The sequence below is a fragment of the Bos grunniens genome, chromosome 25 (assembly GCF_055505025.1).
Source record: "Bos grunniens cultivar Pamir isolate PY7600 chromosome 25, Bosgru_T2T1.0, whole genome shotgun sequence".
NCBI lineage: Eukaryota > Metazoa > Chordata > Mammalia > Artiodactyla > Bovidae > Bos > Bos grunniens.
Window position 1 is genome coordinate 32,173,151 of NC_141189.1, and position 21,291 is coordinate 32,194,441.

Genomic DNA, 21,291 nt, shown 5'->3' on the forward strand with positions numbered 1-21,291 from the left:
ATTATGTTCAAAACAAGTTCAAATGTCTCTCTGGCCCAGGGAAAGTGAAAGTCACTCAGTCGTGTCCAACTCTTTGTGACCCCATAGACTATACACTCCGTGGAATTCTCCAGGCCAGAATACTAGATTGGGTAGCCTTTCCCTTCTCCAGGGGATCTTCCCAACCCAGGGATCAAATCCAGGTCTCCCGCATTGCAGGCAGATTCTTTACCAGCTGAGCCACATGGGGAGCCCAAGAATACTAGAGTGGATAGCCTATCCCTTCTCCAGCAGATCTTCCCAACCCAGGGAAGCTAGCACCCAAAATACCATTAGCAGACCTGAAACAACATTTTATCACCAGAAGTACAGCTCTTGTTACACCATTTTCTTCTCAAATGTTCTACTACCAATTTCTGCAAGAAGATCTGGAAGGCATTATAACAATGATGCTAATAATGGTATCTAGTCCCATCACTTCATGGCAAATACATGGGGGAAAAAATTGGAAATAGAGGATGAGATGGCATCACCGACTCAATGGACATGAGTTTGAGTAAACTCCAGGAGACAGTGAAGGACAGGGGAGCCTGAGGTGCTGAAGTGCATGGGGTCGCAAAGAGTCTGATATGACTTAGCCACTGAAAAACAATAATAATACCTAATATTTACAAAGGGAATAGTTTTACATTTCTGTTGCATGCTAGACACTTTTATCATTTAAAGGGAGGCTATGATTATGATTATTATGGTGCCTGTTTATAGATGAACCTGATACACACAGAGATTTGATTACTTATCCAGGCTGGTACATAGTAGAACCAAATTTCTCTGAGTCTAGGGCTTTAGACCATTATTTCTTTTCTATCTTAAGGTTTAATTTAAAATGTTTTGTGTGTGTTTTAAAATAAATATATCAGTGCCATAGAACATGTTACATAATAAATAAATAAATAAATAAATATTAGGCACATACTGAAGTTTGGGCTCAACCTCAGTATTTAACCAGAATCTTTTTGTTTGTTTCTAAGGTTTTATTTATTTATTCTTGGTTGCCTGGGATCTTCGTGGCTGTGCACAGTCACTTCCTCTAGTTGCGGTACACGGGCTTCTCACTGTGATGGCTTCTCTTGTAGAGCACAGGCTCTAGGGCATGCAGGCTCAGTCCTTGAGGTGCATGGGCTTAGTTGCCCTGAAGCACATGGAATCTTCCAGGACCAGAGACTGAACCGGAATCCCCTGCATTGGTAGGCAGATTCTTAACTACTGGACCACCAGGGAAGTCCTCAACCAGAATCTTAATTGACTGTAGCCCCCTATTTTTTATGCTGTCTTCTTAGAAATGGGCCACCCATTCATGACAGGTCATGCAAGAGAAGAGCATGAATGTCATGTAGACATAAAACAAGTGAGAGCTGGTTCACTCTGACGAAGACAAAGCCATTTTCATTTGAATATCATTGCGCAGATCTGCGCAAGTCTTTCGTGTCCTTCCTACATCTAACACTGAAGAGCTATGGACAAGTGAAAACAAAAACCAAATGCATCTTCAGAAACAAATATTCAATAACAAGGGTGCAAATATTTATCCAAGAAGTATCAGAAAATATCAGGCAAGTTATCATTCTCTGATTTTATGTTTAATTAGAAAGTGAATTATGGAAACACTCAGTTTATTATACACTAACAAACATTGCAAATGAACACTATTTGTCTGGTTTGCTAATTGGAAATCAGCCAGTCTTTCTACCAAGCAATTACAAACAGACTCTAATCGCTTGGCTGGAAGTGAGACGCAAGCTTGCTGAGTCGAATGCTGCTGCTGTTATTAGCTTCGTGACATTAATAGTGTTTAGTAAGAGCCGTGAAGATTAGCACCCACCAGCCGGGCTAATCTGACAAAGGCAATTGAAACCCCAAAGAAACAGGACGTAATTATAACTTATGAGGGATAAAGGCTTAAAATGTGTTTCTGAACACTAACTACTGCAGTGTCTGTCTCTTACAATGTGGGAGGGATGAAGGCAGTGCTCCTGCTCCAAGAGGCATTAGGGAATGTGGGTTGAAAAGATCTGAAAGTATGTACATTCTTTGATCCAGAAGTCCACATCCAGGAATTTATTTTATAGAATTATAACTTTTAAAAAACCTTTCAAAAATTTGGTTACAAGAATGTTCATCATCACATTGCTTAAAACCGTGAGAAATTGGTTTAGAGCATCTACCCTGAATATTCATTGGAAGGACTGATGCTGAAGCTGAAGCTCCAATACTTTGGCCACCTGATACAGAGAGCCGACTCATTGGAAAAGACCCTGATGCTGGGAAAGATTGAAGGCAGGAGGAGAAGAGGGCAGTAGAGGATGAAATGGTTGGATGGCATCACCAACTCAATGGATATAAACCTGAACAAACTCAGAGAGACAGAAGGACAGGGGAGCCTGGTGTGCTGCAGTTCTTGGGGTTGCAAAGAGTCAGACACAACTTAGTGAATGAACAACAACAAACAAGAGAGCATCCACACGATAGAGTACTATGTAGCTATGAAAAGAGATGCTACAGAACTGGATACCCTGATGCATAAAGAAGAGACATTTTCCAAAGAACATATGCAAATGGAAAAAAAAAAACACTTTAAAAATGTTGAACATCACTAATCATTAGAGAAATGCAAATCAAAACTGCAATGAGATACCACTCCAAACCCATTAGGATGCCTACTATAAAAAAAAAAAAAAACAGAAAACAAAAAATGTTGATGAGGATATGGAGTGGAGGAACTGGAATTCTTATGCAGTATTGGTGGGAATATAACATGGTGCAGCCACTGTGGAAAACAGTATGGTGACTCCTCAAAAATATTAACTTAGAAGTATTCTATGATTCTTTGGTGGCTCAGTGGTAAAGAATCTGCCTGCAATGCAGGAGATGTGGGTTCCATCTTTGGGTTGGGAAGATCCTCTGAAGGAGGAAATGGCAACCCACTCCAATATTCTTGCCAGGAAAAATTGCAGGGACAAAGGAGCCTGGCAGGCTACAGTCTGTGGGGCCAAAAAGAGTCAGACATGACTGAACACAACAACAACTAAATGATTCAGCAATTACACTTCTGGGTATATACACAAAGAATTGAAAGCAGGGACTTGAACAGATATCTGTACACCAATGTTAATAGCAAAAGCCAAATGTTCACTCACAATAGACAAAGGTGGAAACAACACAAAGGCCCACTGATGGATAAATGGATAAGCCAAACATGGAAACACACAAAGTGGAATATTGTTCAGCCTTGAAAAGTAAGGACATGCTGACACTTGCTACAGCATGGATGAATCTAGAGGACATTCTGCTAAGTGAAATAAGCTGAACACAAAAAAGCTAATTATTTTATAAGTCCCATGTTCATTTTCCTGTATAGTAGAGATCTGCTTATCAAACCAGCACAGGATTCCAGTCATCTCAGCAGTGACAGTTTTCTAGGTACGTAAGTGAACTGACATTTTTCTTTCTATACTAGGTTCTCAATATTTTCATATTTATGAATCAGTTTTTGAGTCTGATAACCTCTGAATGATTTGAAAAAAATACACAAAGCCAACTCACTAGACCCTGGACCATCAGGACCATATGAAGGCATAGCTACCCTCCGAGGCTGATGGGGCACCCCTGGAATTCAACAAAAGGTGTGATATGAAAAAGGCAAACAGGTCTCAGCACAAGTGCCACGGCACCTTGCTTATCCATAAATAATATTGAGATGAAATGTTGCAAGTAAATCCAACTAAGTAATTTAAAATGCATATAGAGAGAGGACTTCCCTGGTGGTTCAGTGGTTAAGACTCTGTGCTTCCAATGCAGGGGGCATGGGTTCGACCCCTGGTCAGGGAAGTTCCACGTGTCATGAGGTCAAAAAATAGATAAATAAAACCTTTATTAACTTTTTAAAAATGGTTTGAAACATTATAATGGAACTTAGAAATGCCTTGGATCTCCTTATCTCAGGCATGGTCACCATAAAACGATTAAGGGTGAGGGATACAAGAGAGAGAGAAATAGAAGACAAACACACCTTTCTTCCCTCCCCAAAGCCTTTCCAGTAACTTCCCTCAACCATCCAAGCCATCTGCAAGTTCTGAGATGTCACAATATCACCCTTGACTTAAACTCCCAGCTATCTCATATGAATTACAGCAAGCGCATTTTATCCTCTGATATCACCACTCCCATCAGGCTCTGTAACTTAAGACTCCAGGAGGACTCCTATAGCCTTTCCAGCTTCTCTTGATGCCCCACCCCTCTCAAATTGTAAACATTTTTGAAGCAGCAGTGCCTTAGCACAAAGTGTTGAACATGTTTTAAATTCTATAAAATGATACACTGTATCTCCACAGAACTGTCAGGGTGAAGAAAAGGAGTACTGCAACAGTTACAAACATATCATATGCAGCATTTATTCAGACAAATAGAGATCTAGCTAGGTGTCATTTTAAAGCTCAGCTATTTATGCTTTTGGCAGATAATTGAAAGCAGAATGCATTTATAGCTCAGAAATGTAAAAAAAATAACCCAACAGTACATCGCCAATGGTCAGTGTATCAGGGTTAGCTCTGGGATTCTGGGTCGGTTATTTCACTTGTTTGAGGGGATAACCCATCCCCACAGAGAGGTTGTGGGGATTAAACATGTGAGTGCCACACCAAGTAAGGCATCTGACTCATAAACACAGCCCACTCAATGGACGCTGTATAGTCAAAGCTATGATTTTCCCAGTAGTCACGTATGGATATGAGAATTGGACCATAAAGAAGGCTGAGCACCGAAGAATTGATGCCTTCGAATTGTAGTGCTAGAGAAGATTCTTGAGAGTCCCCTGAACAGCAAAGAGATCAAACCAGTCAGTCCCACAGGAAATCAACCATGCATATTCATTGAAAGGACTGATGCTGAAGCTGAAGCTCCAACATTTTGGCCACCTGATGGGAAGAAAAGATGCTGATGCTGGGAAAGATAGAGGGCAAGAGGAGAAGGGGCGCCAGAGGATGAGATGGTTGGATGGCATCATCCATTCAATGGACATGTGTTTGAGCAAACTCTGGGAGATAGTGAAGGACAGGAAAGGCTGGAATGCTGCACTCCACGGGGTCACAAAGAGTCAGACACGACTGAGTGACTGAACAACAACAACAGTGGATGCTATTTTTATGACGATTGATCCGCCTACCTTTGGACCACATTCTTGGTAAACACTCAGAAGTCTGTCCCCACAGGGTCCATCCCTGGCCACGGAAGCAACACAGAAAAGGCTATTTCTGGATGAGTCCCACACTGGCATGCCTGGATGCTCTTTGCCTTCATCTCTTCCATGGTCATCCATCAGTGGACTCTTTCAGCTCCTGAACCCCTCTCCTGAGTGCAAATAGACTGACCTTTTCATTCGTTTCTTCATTAATGGGACACATTGAATGCCTGCTAGGCACAGGGGAGACAGCCCTGATGTGGAAGCTGAGGTTGCAGCTCTCAGAGCACCTCCACTGCTGAGGCTCATAGATGAGCAGTAATCAACAAGAAGACACAGACACGGGACAATTTCAGGCAGTCTGTGTCCCTATCTCCTCCTGAGGAGGACTCTTGCTTATAATGTGACAGCAGAACCAAGACAGAAGATGGTCTTTCTCCAACTCAGCAGGGAAAGTGTATGTCAGATGATGGATTTTTTTTTCCACTCTATACATGTCTGAGAATGACCAAGAAAACATTTTGAGTATTGATTTGGGGGTTACAAATAAATTCTAGCAAGCAGACAGATTCGCAAACATCAAACCTGCAAGTAATGAGGATTGAGTAGTAAATCAGTGTGATGTGATAGAGAGTGAGGAGGAGGGGGATTTCAATTTTAAGAGAGCAATCTCTCTGAGGAGAAGGTAACCTCTCAGCTGAAACTTGAATGATGAGAAGCAGCCAGTCATGTGAGGTTCAGGGGACACAGCATACCAGGCAGAAGGAGCGGCAAGAGTGCAGGACGTGAGGAAGACACAAGCTTGGTGAGTCGGGGAATCTGAAAGGAACAGTTGAAGTGTACAGAGAAGCCCGTGATGGAGAGAGGCAGGAGACGCAGTTGGAGAAGTGAGGTTGAGGGTGGGTTGGTCCCAAAGTCCACATAGATCCTGGGCCATCACCTTTATAAAACTTAGCAGCTGCTGCTTATTATTGAACCATACACTTCCCTTCCCCAAAGCCTCTTGTAACTGAATTATGCATGTCATGCTGAGTTTATGTTGAGGATCATTTCCTCTGGTGAACTCCTATCTATCTGTCAGAACTCAGCTAAGGGGTCACCTCCTCAGAAAAGCCTTCTGGGTATTCTCCTAATGAAGGTACATATTCCCTACTCTGCCTTCCCCTTAAATCGTGTGGAGAACATGTTCATTAAAACAAAAGTAACTATGCTGCTGCTAAGTCGCGTCAGTCGTGTCCGACTCTGTGTAACCCCATAGACGGCAGCCCACCAGGCTCCCCCGTCCCTGGGATTCTCCAGGCAAGAACACTGGAGTGGGTTGCCATTTCCTTCTCCAATGCAGGAAAGTGAAAAGTGAAAGTGAAGTCGCTCAGTCGCGTCCGACTCTTTGCAACCCCATGGACTGCAGCTCACCAGGCTCCTCCGTCCATGGGATTTTCCAGGCAAGAGTACTGGAGTGGGGTGCCATTGCCTTCTCTGAAAAGTAACTATATGAGGTAATAAATGTTAAATTGTTTGTGGTGATCATTTCACAATGTATATCAAATCATCATATTATTACTTTAAATATATTCCAGTTTTATTTGTCAATTATACTTCAATAAAGATGAAAAAAAAAAAATCCCATAAGCAGCTAGAAAATCACCTTGCATGGATTTCCGCTGCTGCTGCTCAGTCACTTCAGCCGTGTCCTTCAGTTTGCCACTCCATGGACTGTAGTCTGCCAAGCTCCTCTGTCCTTGGGATTCTCTAGGCAAGAATACTGGAATGGGTTACCATGCCCTCCTCTAGGGGAACTTCCCCACTCAGGGATCGAACCTATGTCTCTTGTGCCTCCTGCATTGCAGGTAGATCCTCTATTGGCTGTGCCACCAGGGAAGCCATGCAGAGATTTCTATTGTTGCACAAATTAGATGTTTAAAAATTACAAAGTGTTTCAAACACAAAAAGTTACAGAGAAACAACTTCTAAGACACCTGCCTACCCATCATTTAGAGTTAAATAAAAACATTTTGCAATATTTGTGTCAGATATTTTTTTGAAACAACTAACTAGTTATGCTACTGCTACTGCTAAGTCACTTCGGTCGTGTCCGACTCTGTGTGACCCCATAGACGGAAGCCCACCAGGCTCCCCCGTCCCTGGGATTCTCCAGGCAAGAACACTGGAGTGGGTTGCCATTTCCTTCTCCAATGCGTGAAAGGGAAAAGTGAAAGGGAAGTCGCTCAGTTGTGTCCGACTCTTAGCGACCCCAATATGGCTAAAACCATGCCCTCACTCCATTTCTTTCCCTCCCTCTTCAAGAATAAAGAATAAGGAAAGAACAAGGTGGACTCAAGCTCAGAAAAGCAATCAGCAGTTCTTGGTGCATCTTTTGCTAGTTCTCAGAATCCTGATGCCATCTAGAGGAAGAAACCCCATTACAAAAGGTGTCAGAGAACCAGATGACTGCTGATGGAGGAATCAGTGAGGCAAGAATAATGACAGTGACTGAGGGTAGGGACCATCTTTGAAGAACTGAGGGTAGAGATGGTCTTTGATGTTTCTCATGTTCGGAAAGCTACATATTAAGCTTATGTTGAATTATACACTGATAAATGTCTAATCCACCTTTTTGAGCATGCTTGTCATGACCTCAACAAAGTGGAAATAATGAAAGCCAATCACATTTAGGAATGTTAGACATTAGGAAGGGAAGGGGGCTTCTTCAGTGGCTCAGTGGTAAAAAAATTCTCCAGCAATGCAAGAGGCATTGGAGATGCAGGTTTGATCCTTGGGTGGGGAAGATCCTCTGGAGGAGGAAATGGCAACCCACTTCAGTATTCTTGCCTGGAGAATCCCATGGACAGAGGAGTTTGCCAGGCTATAGTCCATAGGATCTCAAAAAGTTGGACACGACTGGAGCAACTTAGCCCACATGCACACAGGAAGGGAAGGAGAACCCAACATTGTAGGTTGTGCTAACGTCAGTTTCCAGGGGATGACATCAGGATCAGAAGGAAGTTTGTTGGCTCTCAGTAGACTCACAATGACCTGAAATAAAATGAACAAACACCCTGAACACCCTAGAGGCCATGCTCTACAACACAAGAAGCCACTGCAATGAGAAGGCTGCATGCTGCAACCAGAGAAAGCCTGTGTGTAGCAACAAAGACACAGAGCAGCCAAAAAAAAAAAAAAAGATATTAAAAAAAAAAATGAGCCAATGAATGAGTGAATAAATAAATGAAATGGTGTGTACTCAACTACCAAAGAGAAGGACATCGCTCACTGTCTCTCTTTACCCTGTGCTGAGGAACTGGAGCTAAGTCCATGTACCCTTCCTCAATCAATAAATCTTGATAAACTGTCTCCCTTCTCCTATTTTTATATTTCAGTTTCTAATTTTCCCCTTGTTTCATGCTTTTTGGCATTACTGTCCCTACAGTTTTATTATACAATGCTCTGGAAGTTGACAAGTTTCTCAGTTGTGGCACGTGGAATCTCAGATCTATGTTGCAGCATACAGGATCTTTTAGTTGCGGCATGTGGGATCCAGTTCCCTGACCAGGGATCGAACCCTAGCCCCTCTGGAGCTGGGAACATGGAGTCTTGGCCACTGGAGCACCAGGGAAGCTGCTGTGCAGTTTCTGACTGAGTTTCTATGCAAGACATACCAGTGATGTTAGGATTATGTGTGAAGATGTAGAGGATGAGCCCCAGCTTTGCAGTCTGACAGATCTGGGTTCAAGTCATTTAATTTCTCTGAATTTGAATTTTCTCCCTTTGACGAAGGAGCTAAAACACATGGCTCTTCACGGCCGTTGTGACACTAAAGTAAATTTTGAAGTTACACTGCTGCTGCTGCTGCTGTTAAGTCGCTTCAGTCATGTCTGACTCTGTTCGACTCCATAGACGGCAGCCCATCAGGCTCCCCCGACCCTGGGATTCTCCAGGCAAGAACACTGGAGTGGGTTACCATTTCCTTCTCCAAGGCATGAAAGTGAAAAGGGAAAGTGAAGTCACTCAGTCGTCTCTTCCTGACCCCATGGACTGCAGCCCACCAGGCTCCTCCATCCATGGGATTTTCCAGGCAAGAGTACTGAAGTTACATTAAAGATGTCAATATAAGAAATAAAAAACTTAAAGTGGTCCATTTTCAAGAAAAGCTAGCTCTGGGTCACAGCTTGCTGAGATAATAATAGCTGATAGTCCTAAGAAAACTGGAAAGTCCAGGCAAACAAACGGAGGGCGGGATGCCTAGGATTTTCCCACGGGTTCATTCTATTGGTGAATTCAAAACCTAAGAATGGGATTAGGGTTTTGTGCGGGTTCATCCTATTGGTGAATTCAAAATGTAAGAACAGAAATAGGTGTGTAGGAAAGGAGGAAACAAGATGTAAGGCAAGGGCCAGCCCATAAAGAGGGAGGGAACAAACCTAGGCAATATACAGGAAGATTGTTCACCCATAGTGCCCAGCCAATGAGGAACTAGGGGAGGGACTTGTGTGCTAGGGATAAGGTGCTCAGTGTAACAACCCTGGGTGTGCCTGCCCACCAGACACCGATCTTGCAAGACCATCACTAAAGAATCGCTTCTGGCTGCAGCTTGTTTCTCCAAGTCCATTCTTTGAGTTTAGGCCAGTAGGCATGTTTCTTGCATTAGTAATAATCATCAAATCAGATCAGATCAGTCGCTCAGTTATGTCTGACTCTTTGCGACCCCATGAATCGCAGCACGCCAGGCCTCCCTGTCCATCACAAACTCCCGGAGTTCACTCAGACTCATGTCCATCGAGTCAGTGATGCCATCCAGCCATCTCATCCTCTGTCGTCCCCTTCTCCTCCTGCCCCCAATCCCTCCCAGCATCAGAGTCTTTTCCAATGAGTCAACTCTTCACATGAGGTGGCCAAAGTACTGGAGTTTCAGCTTTAGCATCATTCCTTCCAAAGAAATCCCAGGGCTGATCTCCTTCAGAATGGATTGGTTGGATCTCCTTGCAGTCGAAGGGACTCTCAAGAGGCTTCTCCAACACCACAGTTCAAAAGCATCAATTCTTCAGCGCTCAGACTTCTTCACAGTCCAACTCTCACATCCATACATGACCACAGGAAAAACCATAGCCTTGACTAGACAAACCTTTGTTGGCAAAGTAATGTCTCTGCTTTTGAATATGCTATCTAGGTTGGTCATAACTTTCCTTCCAAGGAGTAAGCGTCTTTTAATTTCATGGCTGCAGTCACCATCTGCAGTGATTTTGGAGCCCAGAAAAATAAAGTCTGACACTGTTTCCACTGTTTCCCCATCTATTTCCCATGAACTGATGGGACCAGATGCCGTGATCTTCGTTTTCTGAATGTTGAACTTTAAGCCAACTTTTTCACTCTCCACTTTCACCTTCATCAAGAGGCTTTTTAGTTCCTCTTCACTTTCTGCCATAAGGGTGGTGTCATCTGCATATCTGAGGTTATTGATATTTCTCCCGGCAATCTTGATTCCAGCTTGTGCTTCTTCCAGTCCAGCGTTTCTCATGGTGTACTCTGCACATAAGTTAAATAAACAGGGTGACAATATACAGCCTTGACGAACTCCTTTTCCTATTTGGAACCAGTCTGTTGTTCCATGTCCAGTTCTAACTGTTGCTTCCTGACCTGCATACAGATTTCTCAAGAGGCAGATCAGGTGGTCTGGTATTCCCATCTCTTTCAGAATTTTCCACAGTTTATTGTGATCCACACAGTCAAAGGCTTTGGCATAGTCAATAAAGCAGAAATAGATGTTTTTCTGGAACTCTCTTGCTTTTTCCATGATCCAGCGGATGTTGGCAATTTGATCTCTGGTTCCTCTGCCTTTTCTAAAACAAGCTTGAACATCAGGAAGTTCATGGTTCACATACTGCTGAAGCCTGGCTTGGAGAATTTTGAGCATTACTTTACTAGCGTGTGAGATGAGTGCAATTGTGCGGTAGTTTGAGCATTCTTTGGCATTGCCTTTCTTTGGGATTGGAATGAAAACTGACCTTTTCCAGTCCTGTGGCCACTGCTGAGTTTTCCAAATTTGCTGGCATATTGAGTGCAGCACTTTCACAGCATCATCTTTCAGGATTTGGAATAGCTCAACTGGAATTCTATCACCTCCACTAGTTTTGTTCGTAGTGATGCTTTCTAAGGCCCACTTGACTTCACATTCCAGGATGTTTGGCTCTAGGTCAGTGAGCACACCATCGTGATTATCTGGGTCATGAAGATCTTTTTTGTACAGTTCTTCTGTGTATTCTTGCCATCTCTTCTTAATATCTTCTGCTTCTGTTAGGTCCATACCATTTCTGTCCTTTATCGAGCCCATCTTTGCATGAAATGTTCCTTTGGTATCTCTGATTTTCTTGAAGGGATCCCTAGTCTTTCCCATTCTGTTGTTTTCCTCTATTTCTTTGCATTGATCGCTGAAGAAGGCTTTCTTATCTCTTCTTGCTATTCTTTGGAACTCTGCATTCAGATGCTTATATCTTTCCTTTTCTCTTTTGCTTTTCGCTTCTCTTCTTTTCACAGCTATTTGTAAAGCCTCCCCAGACAGCCATTTTGCTTTTTTTGCATTTCTTTTCCATGGGGATGGTCTTGATCCCTATCTCCTGTACAATGTCACGAACCTCATTCCATAGTTCATCAGGCACTCTATCTATCAGATCTAGGCCCTTAAATCTATTTCTCACTTCCACTGTATAATCATAAGGGATTTGATTTAGGTCATACCTGAATGGTCTAGTGGTTTTCCCTACTTTCTTCAATTTAAGTCTGAATTTGGCAATAAGGAGTTCATGGTCTGAGCCACAGTCAGCTCCTGGTCTTGTTTTTGCTGACTATATAGAGCTTCTCCATCTTTGGCTGCAAAGAATATAATCAATCTGATTTCGGTGTTGACCATCTGGTGATGTCCATGTATAGAGTCTTCTCTTGTGTTGTTGGAAGAGGGTGTTTGCTATGACCAGTGCATTTTCTTGGCAAAACTCTATTAGTCTTTGCTCTGCTTCATTCCATATTCCAAGGACAAATTTGCCTGTTACTTCAGGTGTTTCTTGACTTCCTACTTTTGCATTCCAGTCCCCTATAATGAAAAAGACATCTTTTTTGGGTGTTAGTTCTAAAAGGTCTTGTAGGTCTTCATAGAACCATTCAACTTCAGCTTCTTCAATGTTACTGGTTGGGGCATAGACTTGGATTACTGTGATATTGAATGGTTTGCCTTGGAAACGAACAGAGATCATTCTGTCGTTTTTGAGATTGCATCCAAGTACTGCATTTCGGACTCTTTTGTTGACCGTGATGGCTACTCCATTTCTTCTGAGGGATTCCTGCCTGCAGTAGTAGATATAATGGTCATCTGAGTTAAATTCTCCCATTCCAGTCCATTTCAGTTCGCTGATTCCTAGGATGTCGACATTCACTCTTGCCATCTCTTGTTTGACCACTTCCAATTTGCCTTGATTCATGGACCTGACATTCCAGGTTCCTATGCAATATTGCTCTTTACAGCATCAGACCTTGCTTCTATCACCAGTCACATCCACAGCTGGGTATTCTTTTTGCTTTGGCTCCATCCATTCATTCTTTCTGGAGTTATTTCTCCACTGATCTCCAGTAGCATCTTGGGCACCTACTGACCTGGGGAGTTTCTCTTTCAGTATCCTATCATTTTGCCTTTTCATACTGTTCATGGGGTTCTCACGGCAAGAATACTGAAGTGGTTTGCCATTCCCTTCTCCAGTGGACCACATTCTGTCAGATCTCTCCACCATGACCCGCCCATCTTGGGTTGCCCCACGGGCATGGCTTAGTTTCATTGAGTTAGACAAGGCTGTGGTCCTAGTGTAATTAGATTGACTAGTTTTCTGTGAGTATGGTTTCAGTGTGTCTGCCCTCTGATGCCCTCTTGCAACACTTACCATCTTACTTGGGTTTCTCTTACCTTGGGCGTGGGGTATCTCTTCACGGCTGCTCCAGCAAAGCGCAGCCAATGCTCCTTATCTTGGACGAGGGGTATCTCCTCACCGCCGCCCTTCCTGACCTTCAACGTGGGATAGCTCCTCTAGGCCCTCCTGTGCCCGCACAGCCAGCGTGGGGTTGGTCCTCCCGGCCACCGCCCCTGGCCTTGGGCGTGAGGTTGGTCCTCCCGGCCCGCCACCCCTGGCCTTGGGCGTGGGGGTATGGGGTAGCTCCTCCCGCCCGCCGCCCCTGGCCTCTGGCTTAAAAGGGCGTAGGGTATCTCCTCCCGGCTGCAGACCCTGACCTCGGACGCAGGGTAACTCCTCTCGTCGCCGCCCCTGACCTCGGACGCTGGGTATCTCCTCTCGGCCGCCCCCCCTGACCTCAGACGTGGGGTGGCTCCTCTCGGCCATTCCTGCGCCGTCGCAGTCTGGCACTCTTGCCCGGCTTCTGCCCCTGACCTCAGACGTGAGGTATCTCCTCTCGGCTGTGCTTAGCGCGCCAGTCGCAGCCGCCTGCGCTTAATAATCATAAGATCCAGCAATTTCACTTATGGGTATATACCCAAAAGAACTGAAAGCCAGGACTCAAAAATTCTTGTATTCTAATGTTCATAGCAGCATTATTCACAACAGCCAAAAAGTGGAAACCACCAAGAGGCCATCAATGGATGAATGGATAAACAAAATATGGTATAAACCTATGATGGAATATTATTCAGCCTTACAAAGGAATCAGATTCTGATACAACATGGATAAACCTTGAAAATGTGCTAAGTGAAAAACTAGCCAGAAAAAAGGGACAGCTACTGTATGATTCCACATATGAGGTACTTAGTACAGGCAAATTAATAGAGATAGAAAATAAAATAGAGGTTACCAGGGGCTAGGAGAGGGGAGTTATTGTTTACAAAGTTTCTGTCAGGGATGATGGAAAAGTTATAGGGATGGATGGTGGTGATGGTTGCAGAAGAATGTGGATGTACTTAATGCCAGGGAACTAAAAGTGACTAAGGGACCTCCCTGGTGATCCAGTGGCTAAGATTCTGAGCTCCCAATCAGGGGTTGCGGGTTTAAACTCTGGTCAGGGAACTAGATCCCACATGCTGCAACTAAAAATCCTGAATGCCACAACTAAGGCCTGGAGCAGCCAAATACACAAATATTTTTTTTTTATTAAAAGTGATTAAAATGGTAAATTGTGTTCAGTTCAGTTCAGGTAAATTGTGTTACGTATATTTTACCCCGATTCTTTAAAAAATAGAAATATAAAGCTAGTTATTTTTGTTAATAAAATATCATTGCTATTATTACATATTTGTTATAATATATACATGATTTCATAGGCTAGCTGTGAAGTTTAAAACTACTGAACCAAGTTGGAGTTTTGCTTTTCCCACCTACAACATACCTTTCCCAGTAAGAGGTCTGTAGAAATGTTGGGAGGGGGTTGGGGAGTGGCGACCCTGGAATGAAAGGCACCGGGCTCTTGGGTGTCAAATCTCACCAACATTATGTTCATACCTCAGGAATCACGAACACTTATTTCTGCAGAATGAATCAACTTTTCATCTGAGTCAGCTGATTACTATCAGACTTTCTCTCAGCTCTCCAACATGGGTCTTTTACATTCACAAAGGGGATGTAATGAGATAATCGTTAGCACTGAGACAGCTATTTGAAATGTAAATCAATAAGCCAGTGGAACCTGGGGACTGCTGCTACATAGACACCTTTTAATGGCCCCGCTCTGATAACACAGGGAGAATTGGGCTTTGCCGGTTGAGGAACCAGGCAGCTTCTAGGGTGGTCCTGGTGGCTTCATTCTACTACAGGGAGACAAACCCATTTAAAGGGACTCCAGGGGTTCAGCAGTCATTAAACTTCCTGGATTTCGGACATGGAAGGCCCCAGGATTTAACTGACCAAGAGCTCTGAAAACAAGCATTTGCTTCAGGTGAATGGGAAAAGTGACATACAAGGTTTACTCACAGAAGCATCCCTCTGAATTCTGGAGAAACCAGAGCAACAGGTTTTTGTAGCAGTTCATCGAAAGGCGGATAATACACAGGAGCAGAGAGGAAGCCAATTTCACGACAAGAACCAATTTCAGGTTGATTGATTAAGACGGAGTTCTCAGGCTCAAAGTTGTAATCTCCTTGGCATCACCAAGTTTTAACAATACTGTAAGCAGGTAGGGCAGGGAGTCCCTGGAGAAAGAGGACCAGGCAGGGCTTTTGTCGATTGAAAAAAAAAAAATTAGTCACAACCTATAAATAGAGAGTTATTTTATTTGGTGGGAATGTTAAGGACTCAAGTCTGGGAGACAGTATCTCAGGCAATCCCCCGAGAGAGCTGACTCTGAGGAGGTGGGGTAGGAGCCAGGCTACACACAAGTTTGCAGCAAGGGGCAGGAAATCTGAATATCAAAAGATTAACAAAACTGAAGAGAATTAGTGATCTTCTGTGTATAGGAATATGCAAGCGTCCAGTCTTGCTGAAATCATTTCTTTCATATGCATCTAGCTCTCTGATAGATAGAGTGCCTGATGAACTATGGAATGAGGTTCGTGACATTGCACAGGAGACAGGGATCAAGACCATTTCCTTAGAAAAGAAATGCAAAAAAGCAAAATGGCTGTCTGGGGAGGCTTTACAAATAGCTGTGAAAAGAAGAGAAGCGAAAAGCAAAAGAGAAAAGGAAAGATATAAGCATCTGAATGCAGAGTTCCAAAGAATAGCAAGAAGAGATAAGAAAGCCTTCTTCAGCGATCAATGCAAAGAAATAGAGGAAAACAACAGAATGGGAAAGACTAGGGATCCCTTCAAGAAAATCAGAGATACCAAAGGAACATTTCATGCAAAGATGGGCTCGATAAAGGACAGAGATGGTATGGACCTAACAGAAGCAGAAGATATTAAGAAGAGATGGCAAGAATACACAGAAGAACTGTACAAAAAAGATCTTCATGATGGTGTGATCACTGACCTAGAGCCAGACATCCTGGAATGTGAAGTCAAGTGGGCCTTAGAGAGCATCACTACGAACAAAGCTAGTGGAGGTGATAGAATTCCAGTTGAGCTATTCCAAATCCTGAAAGATGATGCTGTGAAAGTGCTGCACTCAATATGCCAGCAAATTTGGAAAACTCAGCAGTGGCCACAGGACTGGAAAAGGTCAGTTTTCATTCCAATCCCAAAGAAAAGCAATGCCAAAGAATGCTCAAACTACTGCACAACTGCACTCATCTCACACGCTAGTAAAGTAATGCTCAAAATTCTCCAAGCCAGGCTTCAGCAACATGTGAACCGTGAACTTCCTGATGGTCAAGCTTGTTTTAGAAAAGGCAGAGGAACCAGAGATCAAATTGCCAACATCCGCTGGATCATGGAAAAAGCAAGAGAGTTCCAGAAAAACATCTATTTCTGCTTTATTGACTATGCCAAAGCCTTTGACTGTGTGGATCACAATAAACTGTGGAAAATTCTGAAAGAGTTGGGAATACCAGACCACCTGATCTGCCTCTTGAGAAATCTGTATGCAGGTCAGGAAGCAACAGTTAGAACTGGACTGGATCATGGAAAAAGCAAGAGAGTTCCAGAAAAACATCTATTTATGCTTTATTGACTATGCCAAAGCCTTTGACTGTGTGGATCACAATAAACTGTGGAAAATTCTGAAAGAGATGGGAATACCAAACCACCTGATCTGCCTCTTGAGAAATCTGTATGCAGGTCAGGAAGCAACAGTTAGAAATGGACATGGAACAACAGACTGGTTCCAAATAGGAAAAGGAGTACATCAAGGCTGTATATTGTCACCCTGTTTATTTAACTTATATGCAGAGTACATCATGAGAAACGCTGGACTGGAAGAAGCACAAGCTGGAATCAAGATTGCCGGAGAAATATCAATAACCTCAGATATGCAGATGACACCACCCTTATGGCAGAAAGTGAAGAGGAACTCAAAAGCCTCTTGATGAAAGTGAAAGAGGAGAGTGAAAAAGTTGGCTTAAACCTCAACATTCAGAAAACGAAGATCATGGCATCCGGTCCCATCAGTTCATGGGAAATAGACGGGGAAACAGTGGAAACAGTGTCAGACTTTATTTTTCTGGGCTCCAAAATCACTGCAGATGGTGACTGCAGCCATGAAATCAAAAGACGCTTACTCCTTGGAAGGAAAGTTATGACCAACCTAGATAGCATATTCAAAAGCAGAGACATTACTTTGCCAACAAAGCTTCATCTAGTCAAGGCTATGGTTTTTCCTGTGGTCATGTATGGATGTGAGAGTTGGACTGTGAAGAAGTCTGAGCGCTGAAGAATTGATGCTTTTGAACTGTGGTGTTGGAGAAGCCTCTTGAGAGTCCCTTGGACTGCAAGGAGATCCAATCAATCCATTCTGAAGGAGATCAGCTCTGGGATTTCTTTGGAAGGAATGATGCTAAAGCTGAAACTCCAGTACTTTGGCCACCTCATGTGAAGAGTTGACTCATTGGAAAAGACTCTGATGCTGGGAGGAATTGGGGGCAGGAGGAGAAGGGGACGACAGAGGATGAGATGGCTGGATGGCATCACTGACTCGATGGACATGAGTCTGAGTGAACTCCGGGAGTTGGTGATGGACAGGGAGGCCTGGCGTGCTGCAATTTATGGGGTTGCAAAGAGTCGGACACTACTGAGTGACTGATCTGATCTGATCTGGGGCCAAAGTTTCTTTCTTGATTGTTCACATCTTCGTTCCTTGGTTACCAGTAGAGCATAGAGCAGAAGACATTTCACAATTCTTGACATAAAAGAAGCCATTTTTGGCCTAAGCCATGTTGTGATGCAAGCCTGGCCATCAGGCTTGCCCTTGAACGGGCTCTCAGAAATGGGAGAGCACAGGAACAAAGAACAAGCAGTCAGGAAACCATAGTTCAGCGGTGAGACAGGGTCCTAGTTCTTCCTCAAGGGAGGAACAATCTGATAACAGACTTTGAGTTCTGCAGTAATTCGGGTGGAGAACGGAATGGTGATGTGGACCCTCGTGACTTTGATCAGCTAAAGCTCGGACTCCGTTGACCCTGGCCCCAGTTCCGTCCTGAATTCTCCTCTGCTCAAGCCCCTTCATGAATATGCATAAACCCTTACCGTAAAACTTTCCCAATTTAGTTGTTCAGGGAGACATTGCTTAGAGAAAGATGCCTGGTATCTTCTTTACTTGTGGCAGGTAATAAATCTTTTGGCTTGATACCTACCCAGAGGTGAACCCAGTTTTTCAGGTAATAATATCACCATCATCATCATCATCTGTAGTAATTCAATCTGTCCTTACCTTTATATCTTGCACAGTGCAATCTTGTTTATGTATTTGTGACTCATTGAGAGCCCTTTTCTCTGCTTCTTTTCTGTTTGATGTCAGCTCTTAGGTAATTTCATTCCAATGGGCCATTTTCATTGATCTAGACTTTAAAAAACAAAGAAATATCATTAAATTTGGTGACAGTGTTTCACAACTGAGAATAGACTAAAAACCTCTGAACAGGACTCTGTAAATGGGCAAACTGTACGGTTTGTGAATTAAATCTTAATAAGCTGTTAAAAACAAACACAACACATAAAATGAGAAAGTCTAGCCAAAGTGCAGAACCAATCAATTTATCACAGTGTTTGTTGCCAATTTTGACAAAATGTTTGCTGGGTGAGGAAATTAAAACAAGCCACGTATTTTCTGTTCATTATTGCTATCTGGTTCCAAATTTCTATCAATAAGTCAGAGTTGACTGTACTTAGCAAAAACAAAATGCTGGTGGGGGTGGGGGCAGGGATAAATTAGGGGTTTGGGATTAACATATACACAGTACTATATATAAAATAGATAATAAAGGATCTACTGCACAGGGAACTAACTATACTCAGTATTTTGTAATAACCCAAAGGGAAAAGAATCTGAAAATATAGATAGATAGATAGATAGATACACACGTACACACACTCACACACTTGAAACTGACACATATTTGTAAATCAACTATACTTCAATTTGGGGCTTCCCTCATAGCTCAGTTGGTAAATCATCTGCCTGCAATGCAGGAGACCCGGGTTCGATTTCTGGGTTGGGAAGATCCCCTGGAGAAGGAAAGGGCAACCCACCCCAGTATTCTTGCCTGGAGAATCCCATGGACAGAGGAGCCTGACAGGCTACAGTCCATGGGATCGCAAGAGTTGGACACGACTTAGCGACTAAACCACCACCACCACGATACTTCAATTTAAAAAAATTTTTAGGAGGAGAATTCCCTGGCCTTCCAGTGCTTAGGACTCCGAGGTTCCGCTGCAGGTGGCATGAGTTCTATCCCTGGTTGGAGAACTAAGATCCCACATGCTGCCAGGTGCTGCCGAAAAATAAATTTTTTTTTAAAGAATGAAAACAACTAGACCAGTGGTTCTCAAGCCTGGCCTCACACAGAAGCCTTTGGTGGAATGTACTTAAAAAGAATCAGTGTCCATGTTCCTACCCCAGACCAAGAATATCAGAATCTAGATATGGGTTGGGTTTAAAGTTTCCCCAGGTAATTTTCATCTGCAACCAACAGTGCAAGCCACTAGTTTAAGAGATCCATTTTCCACAGTGAGATTCCACTTCACACTCATGAGGATGATTATTATTTAAAATAACAAAACCAGGGTTTCCCTGGTGGTTCAGTGGTAAAGAATCTACCTGTCAATACAAGAGACACAGGTTTGATTCCTGATCCAGGAAGATCCCACATGCTCAGGAACAGCTAAGCCTGTGCACCATAACTATTGAGCCTGTGCTCTAGAGCCCCGGAGCTGCAACTACTGAAGCCTAAGAGCCCACGTTCTGCAGCAGGAGAAGCCACCACAATGAGAAGCCCACACACCGCAACTAGAGAGTAGCCTCCACTCTCTGCAACTAGAGAAAGCCCCAGAGACAGAAACGAAAACCCAGCACAGCCAATAAATAAAAAGAAAATAACAAAGCAAAAACAGAAAACTACAAGTGTTGGTGAGGATATGGAAAAACTGGAGCCCTTGTGAATTACTGGTGAAAATGTAAAATGGCACAGCCACTGTGGAAAAAAAGCATAGCAGTCTTCAAAAAATTAAACATAGAATTACCATATGATTCTGCAATTCTACTTCTACGTATATACATAAAAGAACTGAAAACAGGAACTTGAGTAGATATTTGTACACTCATATCCAAAACAGCATTATTCACAATAGCCCACAGATGGGAGCAACCCCAGTACCTACCGACTGATGGATAAACAAAATGTAGTATGTGGAGACAATGAAATATTATTCTACCTTAAAGAGGAAATTCTGAAAAGGAAATAAATTTTAATATATTCTAAACATGAATGAAACTGGAGGACATTATGCTAAATTAAGTACAGTATTTGTCACCATAGGGTTCTATGAGGTATGTGTGTGTGTGTGTGTATGTGTGTGTGCTCAGTCATGTCTGACTCTTTGCGACCTAATGGACTGTAGCCCCCCCAGGCTCCTCTTTCCATGGAATTCTCAAAACAAGAATACTGGAGTGGGCTGCCATTTCCTTTTCCAGGGGATCTTCCCGACCCAGGAATAGGACCTGGGTCTCCTGTATTACAGGCAGGTTCTTTCCCTTCTGAGCCACCAGGGAAACCTAGGAGACATCTAAAGTGTTCAAAATCATAGACACAGAAGGCAGAATGGTGGTTGCCAAGGGCGGGGGGAGGGGAGGATGGGAGTTACTCTAATGGATACAGAGTCTCAGATTGGAAAGAGGAAGAAGTTCTGGAGATGGATGGGGGTGTTGACTGCACAACAGCATGAAGGTACTTAATGGCACTGAAATGTACACTTACAAATGGCTGAAGTGGTACATTTTTTATGTTATCTCTATTTTACAATAAAAACAGAGAGATCTCCTTTTCAAAAATGGGAAGGTGATCCAAATTCTGGCCAGTGACATGGGAGGAGATATCTCATAGAGAGCGTCTGAAAAAAGTTTCCTCATTCCTAGAAGAGGGCTGCAGGGTGAGATGCTCTCTCTTACTTCTCTGGGTGCATCTGGAACTCTCTCTTATCTGGAACCCTGCAGCCATCTTGGGGCCAGC

The 21,291-nt window shown here is 43.2% G+C and overlaps 1 protein-coding gene across 1 annotated transcript in view; it reads right to left on the reverse strand.

Annotated features, from left to right (window-relative positions):
- The window catches only part of LOC147345396 (uncharacterized), a 124,864-nt gene that overhangs the window by 52,667 nt on the left and 50,906 nt on the right, over positions 1–21,291 (reverse strand). Inside the window, exons 4-5 of the mRNA XM_086375600.1 lie at positions 18,498–18,629; positions 15,167–15,384 (exon numbers count right to left, since the gene is read on the reverse strand). Of these exons, the coding sequence (XP_086231726.1) occupies positions 18,588–18,629 (42 nt within the window). The 3' untranslated portion in view covers positions 15,167–15,384; positions 18,498–18,587. The remainder of the gene's footprint in view (positions 1–15,166; positions 15,385–18,497; positions 18,630–21,291) is intronic.